Consider the following 12,305-nt stretch of genomic DNA (forward strand, 5'->3'; position numbering starts at 1 on the left):
CTACATGTTGTGTGTTACTGGAGTCAATGAGAACCTGTCCACAAGTTCTTTGGAAGACAAAGGCATAGTAAACATCCGGGAATCCATTGAATCATACAGATTAGTGTTTAGCCTTTTAGGGATAGGGGTGGATCTGTATATCCCACTTTTTAGGTATCTGAGTAAGGATTAGCAGCCTTGAAGGCCATTGAGGATGTAGTTCTCATCTCCCATTTACCTGATAACAATAAGAAGGACAACATCACAACCCCAACTCCTGAGTATTTGACATGCCATATGGAAGGGTGTGGGTATCAGGGCTTTGTTGAGGCCTATTAATGGAAAGCTATTTCTTTGTGGTCAAAAGAATAAAATCTGAGTTCTGCCATTGGCCCTAGGTGGAGACAAGATCTGTCCCTAGGATTAGAACATTGTATTTTATTGTCTCCTCCTTACAAATCATTCCAAATTGCCTACCAATTAGTTTGCTAGGGGACCCTACGGGAATGTGAGGCAGGGATGACACACCAAGATGGAGGAATACCTGGCTCCCTAACAGGATAATATACTCATATTTCCTAAAACCCCCTTCCCCAGTACAGTTCTTGTTACTCCTTTCCCCAGACACTAGGTGAAATTTCAAAAGAAACTAGACCATCCTTACAGTAATTTTACCCTACCTTCTTATCCTCGTGGGTTAGACTTTTACCTTATCAGTTGTAATCCTGCCAGATGCTGCTTGCAGTGAAAAGGACCATCCAGTTCTGAGATCATACCTTCAAACTCCACCCACATCTCACAGAGGCGTACTGTGGAAATCATGAGCGTTCGTCCTCTCAGAGAAGCACATGCCCACACTCGGGAGTGGGCCCACCGTACTTCCTGCTGAAACCATCTTCTCCTAATCCTCTTCATTAAACCTGTACTAAAAGGTCTTTAATAAAGTTCTCAACTCTGCCAGTTCTAGTCCCAATAGCTTGGTCGGAACTGAGAATATTGCTTTGGCTTCACCAGGGTCCCTAAGCATCTCTGGTGACATGGAGAGACTGTGCCTCTGAGCTTCTCTTTCTTGAATATTGGTCAAAAGCCTGAGAATGTTTCTCTTTCGCTCTGGGCATTTTCACTCTTTCTCTGATGACCTCTACTTTTTTGCACCATGCATCTGCTTCTGGACCTACATTGCTGAACATTCTGGCTTTCTGGACCCCTAATTCAAAAAGGCATGGCAGCCTGGGGAGATGGCCCAGTAGTCAAAGTTCAACGGCAAGAGTGAGCATTTTTAGGATGCATAGGATGATAGTTGAGTGTGGATACTTGTTTTTAATTCTGGTAACAGAGGAACCACAGAGCAAGCTGACTAGGCTGGCCATATCCTGGAGCTCCGAGTTTGACTGAGAGACTCAGCCTCAATGACTGAGATGGAAAAGTGAGCAAAGGTGATTCCCAACATCAACCAGGGGCCTCCATATGCATGCTTACACATGTGCAAACACATGCCTGTATGTAGGTTCACACTACCGCCCACACACTATACAGATGAAAAGTGGAGAAACTTTCATGATTTTTTTTTTCTTTCTTCTTAGTCCCTCCTCCCGGCAGCTGCCCAGATGTGCAGCCCTTACTTTTTGCTCAAACATTAAAGAAAAACACTTGCTCTTCTATCAGCATCCATCTTTGAAATCCTTTATTTTTAAAACCAGGAGTCCACAAAGGGAAGCCCAATTTCCCCCACAATATTACAACAAAAGAATATGCATCAAAAAGCATTTTGCGTGTCTTCATATAGATGTTACATAACAGAGACAGAGGAGTAATACACACTGGTATTTGTACAATCAAGAGGAAATGTCTAAATAGGCATCAGTTATTTCTCCATTTTCCGATTTTGAAAAGAGAATACTTAAGCATATTTCATATTTCTACTTCACTTTTCTTAGTTTTGAGTACAGATATAACTGTTAGTATATAAAACTGATAAACTTAACAGTAAAGCAAAAGTAGAAGTTGAAAAATGAAAAATGTTTGCCTTTGAATTGAGTTTGTTTTTCTAGGAAATTTTTGTTCTATGGTTATATAGAGAGACTATAACAAAATTTAAGTTTCCTTGGCAAGTCTGCTGTGATTGACAATAGTGTGTGGCTGCCATTTTATTCTACACTGGAGAGGCTCCCTTTGAAGGAGCATAGCTGGCGTACACATTGGGTTCTGTGTCTCTGCATTTCCTTAGGAGAAAGAATCCCGCGCTGCACAGGGATTCTTTCCAAATCATTTTATGGGATGCCCATTTTGACTCTTAAAAGACATTTCTCATTTAGTGCAGAAAAACCATAACAGAGTAGATGTGTGTCCAAGGATAGATAAAAGGAGAGACAGTCTACCTCTCAGACAATCTTAGGTTCGGTATAACAAGAAACCACTAAATGTTGTCACAGGTGGGTATTTGATTGGAATTGTTCCTTTTACAAGACGCAACCACACTTCTTGCCCATAATTTAATTCAAATAAGGCATCCCCAGTCAAAACTCTATCACAGTGTATTTCATTGTCAGTATTTTCAGATTCAAATCTAAGCTTGTCTACTCCATCTACCACTAAAAACCCTGAGATATGAGCACTGAATGACTCGATAGTATATTTGAATATGTACACTCCAAGGTATGGGATTCTGAACTTGCCAGTTCTTGGGTTATATGAAGCCCCATAATTGACACTTAGATCATTGAACAGGATAGGCCCAGGTCTTGTCATTCCATGAGTGTGAGATACGAAAAATGCCACCATTGGAGCATATCTGTAAGATCCTTTGGAAAAATCTGTTCAAGGAAAAACATAGCAAGAATTATTTTTCAGGTTTTTTTTTTTTTTTAATCTTGTGTTTCTTCCTATCTTAGTCACAAGGTCTTTAGCAGAAGCTCCAAGGTCTGGATACCATATGTCTGGATACCTGCCTCCACTGTGGGCTAAATTAATTGGAAACACTCAGGCTCCGGCAGCCTCAGTTTCTCCATTTATATTGTGGCATCCCTCGACTCTCTTGTAGAAATACCTGCAAGGTCATGTGCATACTGCTTTAATTCCCAAGAGAAAGAATTTCATTATACCATGCCAGTATGGCCTGCAGGAACCGAAGCCTCCAGGATGGAGACACGTTTCTGTGATAATTTCTAGATGCTGAGACTGACATGAAAAGAAGACTTTATCATCAATGAGAAGCAGAGAAAGCAAGTTTCTGTGTAATTAATGTCGCATACACTTAGGAAAGATTAAAATTGCACTAAAATGTACTCTTGAACGCAAGAAATAGGTAAAGCCTGACTTGAAATATTGTGTCCACTAAAGATCATATATTTTTTAAATGCTGCACATGTTTCCTTGTATAAATGTCAGGAGTGCAAGATTAAAATTTAACATTATTATTATTGTTATTATTATTGGTGTGTGTGTGTGTCTGTCTGTCTGTCTGTCTGTCTGTAGGTCATAGGCTGGCTTTCCGGTGTTAGTCCTTCTCTTTCCCTGTGGGATCTGAGCTGTCTATGGGTGTCAGATGCCTGCAGGTACTCTGTTCCTGTGAGTAGCCTTGGGGCCAGGTGTGTTCCACTCTCAGAGTAAATGTACAACTAACACCAATCTACAGAAGTGAAGAAAACAGGAAAAGCAGGCCAGGAAGAAGGCACAAATGATCTTTCACAACTATTTCCTGCATGTGTTCGAGTGTGCACTGCGAAGCATGAGAAGGTGAGGCTCTTACCTGGCGCTAAGGCATTTTCTTCCTGGATCTTCACAGCGCAGGTGTCACCTGTGAACGGGTGCCGACAAGCGCAGATGAAGCTGTCCTTCTCACTGATGCACGTGCCGCCATTCTGGCATGGGAAGCTGCTGCAGCTGGCATGTTCCTTTGCTACTGAAAGATAATGACAGCAAAGGAGAGGTCACCTGTTTTCATCTCAAACAAGAGGTGTGCAGCAGGAGAGTTGAAATGCTGAGTTTGAAGTAAGGAAAGTGTGCTTTTAGACTGAACCAGGTTGGGCATGGGACTTCAAGCAGATCGCTCTCTTATCTCTGGCACTCATCAGGGTAGGCATGGGGTTTCATACAAAACCCTCATATCTGAACCCATTGTGTGATGTGAGGATAATTTGTGAGCAAGTGGATTTGAGTATATTAAACTTTTGGTCAACTTTGGAACAGAATGTAACTATCCAAACACAGGACTACACATATTTGAACTAGAAAACAACAAGGGTAAGGTTTCAAATCACAAGAGAAGAAAGGCACCTTTTTATTTTGATGTATTATTCTTTAAAACATTTATGTGTTCAAATGCACACATGAGTGAGTGTATGTGTGACATATATGTACAGATTCTTGTTCATGCCAGCAGAGGGGTTTAGATTCCCTGGAACTGGAATTATAGGCAGATTTGAGCTGCCTGGAATGGGTGCTGGGAACAGAACCAATGCTTAGGAAGTGCTCTTAGACTCTGAGCCATCTTTCCAGCTCTACATTTTTAACACTAAAAGGGGGAAAAACTTTTATATTTGATCACCTGAAAATATAATCTTATTTTGAAACTCACAATTTTAATGAGTGACAAATTAAGAGAAAAATCTTAACACATAAATTTAGTGACATATTTATAGTTCATGAAAGTCTCTGATGATCACACACAAGAACATTTCCATTCAAAAAATGGAAAATGGCTAATGATATGAGCTGACAATCCATTGAACCAAACCATGACACCTCCCTGTAGGTTTTTACTATGATTAAATAATAATAAAATTGGCCATAATTAAACAATTTAAGTTTTTGTTTTGTTTTGTTTTTTTGAGACAGGGTTTCTCCACGTAGCTTTGGAGCCTATCCTGGAACTAGCTCTTGCTGACCAGGCTGGTTTTGAACTCACAGAGATCCACCTGCCTCTACCTCCCAAGTGCTGGGATTAAAGGCATGTGTTACCACTGCCCGGCCAGGTAGCAACATTTAAAAAAGACAAAATAATTCAGATACAAGTATCTGACAAAAAGATCAAGTATTGGTTGACAGTTAAATTGTCAGACCCTTTGACTAGACAATTTGGCTATAGTCACCAGCATTAAAGGACTCATTTACTTAGGTCTATACTCTCTGGTCTGTGTCCACAAAGATCACTGCTCAAGTGGCTTTTGTGATATTATTTCAATTTAATTTAATTTTATCTCAAAAATTAAAATGCAGTTTAATAGCCAGAGATTCAGCTTGCCAAACAAACCACAGTATATTGCTACAAAGAAAGAAAGAAAGAAAGAAAGAAAGAAAGAAAGAAAGAAAAAAGCAATTAAAGAATGTGCTAGAACCTTAACACACTGAGTTTACTGTTGGGAAAGTTACAGTTTATACAGCACACCAAAATAACTTAATTTTGCTAGAACTTAAGTTACAATGGCGATGGCAGGCATAAGCATAATGTGAAATTACATAAATTCAGAGAAAATGCTGGAAGATTCCCTCTTTACCTGTCACAGTTTCTGTTAGGGTGCCACCTTGTGGCAGTAATCTAAATTTAAAATTCACTCATTTCAAATTTTATGATTGTAAATCACTTAAAATTTGGAATCCCCCTGCCCCATCTCCTAAGTCTACCCCTTCTGTGTCTTCATGTGTAATGCCTGGATTCCATAAGTGAAGGAAATTGCATTTGTGTGAGTCTGGCTTATTTCTCTCACCACGGTGATATCCAGCTCCATTTAGTTTTCTCCATGTAACATTGAACAGTTGAGTAAGACTCCACTGTGTGTGCATGAAATGTTTTCCCTGCATGTGTGTGTTCAGGTGTGTTATGAAGAGCATGTGTGTGTATGTGGAGGTCAGAGGTTTCTGTGGGGTGTGTTCCTTTCATATGTCCCCACCTATCTTTTGACATGGCCTTTCCTTAACCCTGTATCTCGTTGATTTGGATATATTGGCTGGATAGTGAGTCCCACAGTCTACCTGGCTATTTACGTGGATCCTTGGGATCTGAACTCGGGTCCTTGTGCTTGTATGCTAGGCACTTTATTTATTGAGCCGCATCCCTGGCAGACTACATACTTTATTAATCTGGTGATGAGCAGGTAAGCAGATTCTATATCATGACTCTTGGGAATAGCTAATGATGGGGAATGTCCTTCTTTATGCGGTGAAAATAGGTTTCTCTGTTTCCCTTATTTGTTGATGAATAAAGCTGTTTCAGCCAATGGACAGGTAGGATTTAGCCGGGCAGGACAGGGCAGGACAGGGCTGCACAGAAACTTCTGTCTACACAATTTCTGTTTTATGTTGCATTCTTTGACTCACTTCCTACTTAAGGTATCTCTGGACTTCAAGTTAAGGACATAATAACTCACATTTTAAGATATACTATCCATGCTACCCAGTACTGGACACATTATGCCCACCTGAGTCTTGGTGGTAGAGACTACAGAGACAATTGCTAGTTTGCCCTTCTGAAGAGATTTCGCATGTCTTCCAATGCAAAATAACTCGTAAGTCTTATATAGTCTGCACATGTCTCAAATTTTGTCACAATAGGTCATTTGTACTCGGCTTTATTGAAGGGCTCTAGAAGTCTCCATTTTAACACGTGTTTATGATTAGGGCTGACAATAATTAACGTTCTCATACTTGACTTGCCGTCTTTGTCTGTGGAAACCATGCCTTGTTACATTTTGTGTGAATGTGTCAGTGACACTTCTCAGCTTTGGGAGTATTTTCACATTTATGCTAATTAGCTAATCGGTGCTGCAGTATGTGATGGCACCCTGTCAGGTATTTGGCCTCACAGACAGGCAAGCATGATTGATAACAGTATGGCAATAAGAGTTACTTGTAGTTGCTACAACTCTGCTTTAACGCATCCCATGACTCATATTGTTCTTTATTTCCATATACATTAAAAATGGTTAGGTGTTCAGTAAGCAATACCATCACCTTCTCTCCTCCCTGCTGCTACCTTCACTCTTATTGAACTTACCACTTCATGACCTCAGGGCTCACAGTTTACTCCTTAGACACATCACCCTGAATTCTCACCGTGTGTGGCGTACACAAAATGGCAAAGCTTTAAAGGACGAATGAACAAGTTAATGAAAGTTTGAATTGGTGGTTAGTTCTTTATCCAAATTCTGTCTTCACAGCTTCACAAGATCACATAGGGCGCAGTGGAGGTAAGTACAATTGGCTGAGCAGTTTCAGCAACTCTGTGTTCTACTATCTGTGTGCAAGGAGCATGGCTACTCTTCCAGTGCTAATTTCTCTACACAGAGCATGATGAAAATTAATTCTCTGTTGTCTTGGGATAGTTCTGGAATCTCTGGACTCTGCACTTTGAATTCTAATATGCACTCCAGTTGCTATTTCTTCTTCATCCTATTGTGGCATTTCATCAAATTCAGTGGTAATTTGAACACGTTAGACAGCTCCTTTCATTTCAGAGCACCTTGGCTTTATGCACACCTGCAGTTCGTGGCTCCATGTGTGAACGGCCTCAAGATGGGGACTGACTTGATGCTACACTCCATCCACTTATTCCTTCCCAGCACTCAATCAGAACTTAGTCAATAGGAAATCTGGCACTAGGGAAATGTTCAGAGACCTACAAGGATGAACCAACTAACAATCTAAGCAACAGAGGAGATGACTACCTTATATGCCATCCTAGAGCCTTCATCCAGTAGCTGATGGAAGCAGAAGCAGACACCCCCACAGCTAAACTGAGCTAAACTCCTGGAATCCAGTTGCAGAGAGGGAGGAGTGATGAGCAAAGGAGTCAAGACCAGGCTGGAGAAACCCATGGAGACTGCTGACCTGAACAAGGAGGAGCTCAAGGACTCCAGTCTAATAGCTGGGAAACCAGCATAGATCCGACCCAAAACCCCTGAATGTGGTTAGGAGGACTGGGCAGTCTATGGGGCCTCTGGTAATGGATCAGTATTTATCCCTAGTGTAGGAATGGACTTTGGAGTTCATCCCACATAGAGGGATACTCTCTCAGCCTAGACACATGGGGGAGGGCCTAGGCCCTGCTCCAAATAATATGACAGATTTTGAAGACTCCCCATGGAAGGCCTTACCCTCCCTGGGGAGCAGAAAGAGAATTGGATGGGGGTTTAGAGGGGGCCAGGGAAGGAAGGGAGGGTGAGGGAACTGGTATTGACATGTAAAACAAGCTTGTTTCAAATTTAAATTAAAAAAAAATTACAAAAAAAAGAAAAAAAACTATGCAGTGTAGAAAAGCATTTTCTTGGTGATGTCTAACCTTAAAAAATAATTTGATCATCAGTGCATAAAATATAATGCTATTTTGCCATGTTTCAAATGAAAAAATGTAATTAATGAACAGCAAGAAAACATACTATTGTATTTGATGTACAGAGCACTTAGTAATCAAATTTTCTTTCAAGTCTTGGTGTTAGCAGAAGTGTACTGCTGTGAAAGTGACTGATTCTTGCTGGAGCAAACATGCAAACATCGTTTGAATAGATAAATGCAGCTGATTGTTCTCTCTCTGTGTCTCTCTCTTTCTCTCTCTCTCTCTCTCTCTCTCTCTCTCTCTCACACACACACACACACACACACACACGTGCATGCACCATCAGACCAAATGTTACAAACTTTATTTAGTTCAGAACCATTGAACACATGGGCTTCTGATTAGTCACAGACATCCTGGTATGGGGGAGTTGTCAAATCTGCCAGCCTTCCTGCTTATCTGTCAATAGTCTCCACAGGAAGGAGATGACACAGAAGGCAAGGGACTCTTTTCATTCCCTAGACACCATGAACAGAAACGTGTTCATTTAACTCCTGTTAAACTTGCTCTCTTCAACTCCGATGTGTTACACATAGGAACAGGGGAAGCCGTTCCTAGCAGATAGGCCTATAACCGGGCCTTTAACCAATTCTGACATAAAAATCATCTTTAAGACTTCCATGCACATAAAAAAGTTAATTGATCTTGAGAAAACAAGTGGGCTAAATGGAAAAATGGAAGGGGATTAGGGAGAGGAGAAATGAGTAAAATGCACTGTAAATATGTATTAAAGGTCATGGTCGAAGTGGTTATTCTGTAAAATAATACATATGTGAAGGAAAAGAGAGGGTAAGACACACATGGGTGAAACTGAGAAGCTGTACCATCCTTAGAAGTTGCTTTGTGTTCAGTATTGGGCCTTTGAAACACAGGACCGTTCCTGCTGAGCAACCATCTCTGCAGAGCATGGATTTCTAGGTCTGTAAAGAAGCACATGTCTGCATGATGGTGCTGGGAGCCAATGGGCTTCTCTGGGAATAAATATGATGCATATAGTGTGACATCATCCCACATTCTACTAAAGAGCACAAAGGCACTGGCCCCTTCATGGAGGAAGCACAAAGAAGTGTACTCTGGATTATTCTGAGTGTTCCTGATTTTTTTGCTGTACCTGGTCCTGATCTGTGCTTTGTTTTGTTTTTCTGTTTTGTTTTTTGATTTTAATACATTTTAGTTGAGGACACAACTAATTCCAAGACTGTGGGGATTCCAGGTCATCACCAAATGTGTTTGGTTTTCAGACCTTCTAAGATAAATGGTGACTTCTAAGTTCAAGCAGCCTTTGTCACTGAAGTGCCTTACAGTTAGTCATTTTATACAGAGGTCATCTTTGTCAAATATAACTTAAGGTGCACTTAAACATCCTATTTTAAATAATATAGAAAATCATGACAATAGAAAATTCTTTCATTTCACTCACAGGATTCCGAGTTCAATTCCCAGTACTATAAGAGAGCAAGAAGCATGTGCAGGTACTTTTCCATTGCTTACCAATGCACAGGGTTTTGTACAGTTATATCATTCTGTTTGCAGTCTATTCTTTTTACCATTATGTCACAAAGTACAACACACACACAAAAACACACACATTGAAACACACATGAGCACACACGAGTATACACATACACACACACATACACACCTTGCATGTGCTCAGTTTAAAACAATGACTTTTGAAAGACAGAAAGTGATAGACCAAAAAAAAAAAAATAATACCACAAGATTAAAAAATAAATCCACAATTTCTAGTAGTAAAGGTAAAAAGATACATATCAAATACTGGTTGAAATAGTAAAATTTTAACAGCTAAAAATTGCATCATATAATAATCACTAGATACTGTGCCATAGGCAGACTATTTCTTGATCTGGAAAATAAGCTTGTAAGGTGGCCAAGTTATTTTACAGATGATTAAGTTTAAAACATAAATGGCATAACAAGAAAGATTTGAGACCTCATTCTAAATTCAAAGTCCAATAGTCATCATAGCTGTCTCTATGAAGTTACAAACACTGGAAATGGTTTAGAACAGTGAAAACAGTTAAGTATTCATTAGACCTTCTCTTCTAACTTGCTTACATTAACAAAACTGATGAGTTTTGTAAACTATGTTGGTACAGTGCTGAACATTCTATACACTGAAGTCTTCCTTGGGAATACAGGAATGATTATGGATTATTCTACATGACTCTACACTTAAACACTGCGGAGTGTTAAAAAGGAAGTCTCTTCACTCCACATGATATTGAGGATTCTGTTGTCCTTGGGAGGGCAAGCAGCCAATCTCTCCCCAGGGATATGTCAGCCAATTGCTGCACAAACAAACCTTCAAACATGAAATTAAAATGCATAAGTCTTTGATATCTATTTGACTATTGTATAAAAACAAATCAAGTGTTTAACAACTAAGCAAGAGTAGCTTCTCAGCAATGGCCTGGGAGATACCATAGTTAGCATAATTGAATGCAGGCTTTTCTTTTTACTATATCAGGAAAAGGCTGATTTCATGAATAAGTCATAAGGCTCTCAGGCCAGGTCACAGGAAAGTCAAACTGATATCAGTACCAAGATTTCAGCAGCAGCAGTGAAGGTCTCAGTTATCAGCATTTGAATCCTTGATAAAGGAAACTTCCAGGAATATCAGCTTTGGCCACATGGAATGCTCAGCTACAGCCATATTCTGAAGAGCACAGAAGACAGGGAAGAGAAGCAGAGGGGAGAAGGCACAGGAATACATTCTCCCATCTCTACAGGTGAGGACTGAGGATGGAGGCTGAGGCAGTATAGATCAGGGTACCTGATAATATAGGGCACTTTGGTTAATCTCTGATTGTTTCTGGTTCTTCAGAATAAAATGATCATACCCGTCTTGTAGGTATTGTTGAATAAAGCAACATATCTAATATACCTACAAATCCTGCAGTGAAAGAATGTTAATAAATAATGTTTAAAACATTGCAGTGTTGGTGTCAGGCCTCAAAATAAGTTATGATTTATTAAATTAAAACTGATATACAGATTATTCCCCAAGTCACCTTTTTATAAATATTGATAAAATATGATATAGAGGTTCCAAAAATGATGGTATTTTCCTCTGGTTTTAGTTATGTGGAAGAAATGTAGCTCTACCCTACAATATCAAAAGTCAAAGGGCACTGTTGTAGAGTATTAGTTAAAGATTTATTACGTTTGTTTATGCTTTGGAATATTTATTTAATGATGCAAAGATGTGTTACATTGTTTTATGTTGCATTTGTTTAGCTCAGTGAAGCTGTGTTACTTTGCCTGCCGAAAATACCTGATCGGTCTAATAAAGAGCTGAATGGTCAATAGCCAGGCAGGAGAAAGGATAGACAGGGCTGGCATGCAGAGAGAGTACATAGGAGGAGAGGAGGGATAGAAAGAAGAGGCTGAGAAAAGGAGAGGAGGATGCCAGGGGCCAACCACCCGGCCACATAGCCGGACGTACAATAAGAAGGAAAGAAAATATATACAGAAAGAGAGAAAGGTAAGAGCCTGGAGGCAAAAGTTAGATGGGATAATTTAAGAAAGGCAGTCTAGGGGCCCGTTAGCTCCTCCTTGTTCAGGTCAGTGGTCTCTATGTGTTTCTGTAGCCTGGTCTTGTCCTCCCTCTCTGCATCTGGATTCCAGTTCTGCTCAGTGTTTAGTTGTGGGTGTCTGCTTCTGTTTCCATCAACTAGATGAGGGCTCTATGATGGTGGATACGTTAGTCGTTGATCTAATTATCAGGGAAGGGCATTTATGGCAGTCTTTCCACTGTTGCTCTAATTGTTAGTTGGGATCAGTCTTGTGGGTGTCTGGATTCAGTTTTCTCTTCAAACTTATAATGGCTTCCTCTTTTAGGGAATCCAGCATGGGACTGACTCAGACACCCTGAACATGGGTCTCAGCTAAAAGGTCTGGGCAGTCTAAGGGACCTCAGACAGTGGAATAAGCTGTATCCCTGGTGCACAAAAGGACTTTGGGAGCACATTCT

The 12,305-nt window shown here is 40.2% G+C and overlaps 1 protein-coding gene across 2 annotated transcripts in view; it reads right to left on the reverse strand.

The window, feature by feature from the left end:
- Window positions 1-1,658: 1,658 nt before the first annotated feature.
- The window catches only part of Mmrn1 (multimerin 1), a 41,432-nt gene continuing 30,785 nt past the window's right edge, over window positions 1,659-12,305 (reverse strand). The window contains exons 7-8 of one of the 2 annotated variants that reach the window (XM_051202966.1): window positions 3,728-3,877; window positions 1,659-2,792 (exon numbers count right to left, since the gene is read on the reverse strand). In XM_051202966.1, the coding sequence (XP_051058923.1) occupies window positions 2,371-2,792; window positions 3,728-3,877 (572 nt within the window). In that variant the 3' untranslated portion in view covers window positions 1,659-2,370. Of the gene's footprint in view, window positions 2,793-3,727; window positions 3,881-12,305 lie in introns of both variants that reach the window. The other variant, XM_051202965.1, reaches the window with a different exon arrangement.

This window comes from Phodopus roborovskii, unplaced genomic scaffold, assembly GCF_943737965.1.
Source record: "Phodopus roborovskii unplaced genomic scaffold, PHOROB, whole genome shotgun sequence".
NCBI lineage: Eukaryota > Metazoa > Chordata > Mammalia > Rodentia > Cricetidae > Phodopus > Phodopus roborovskii.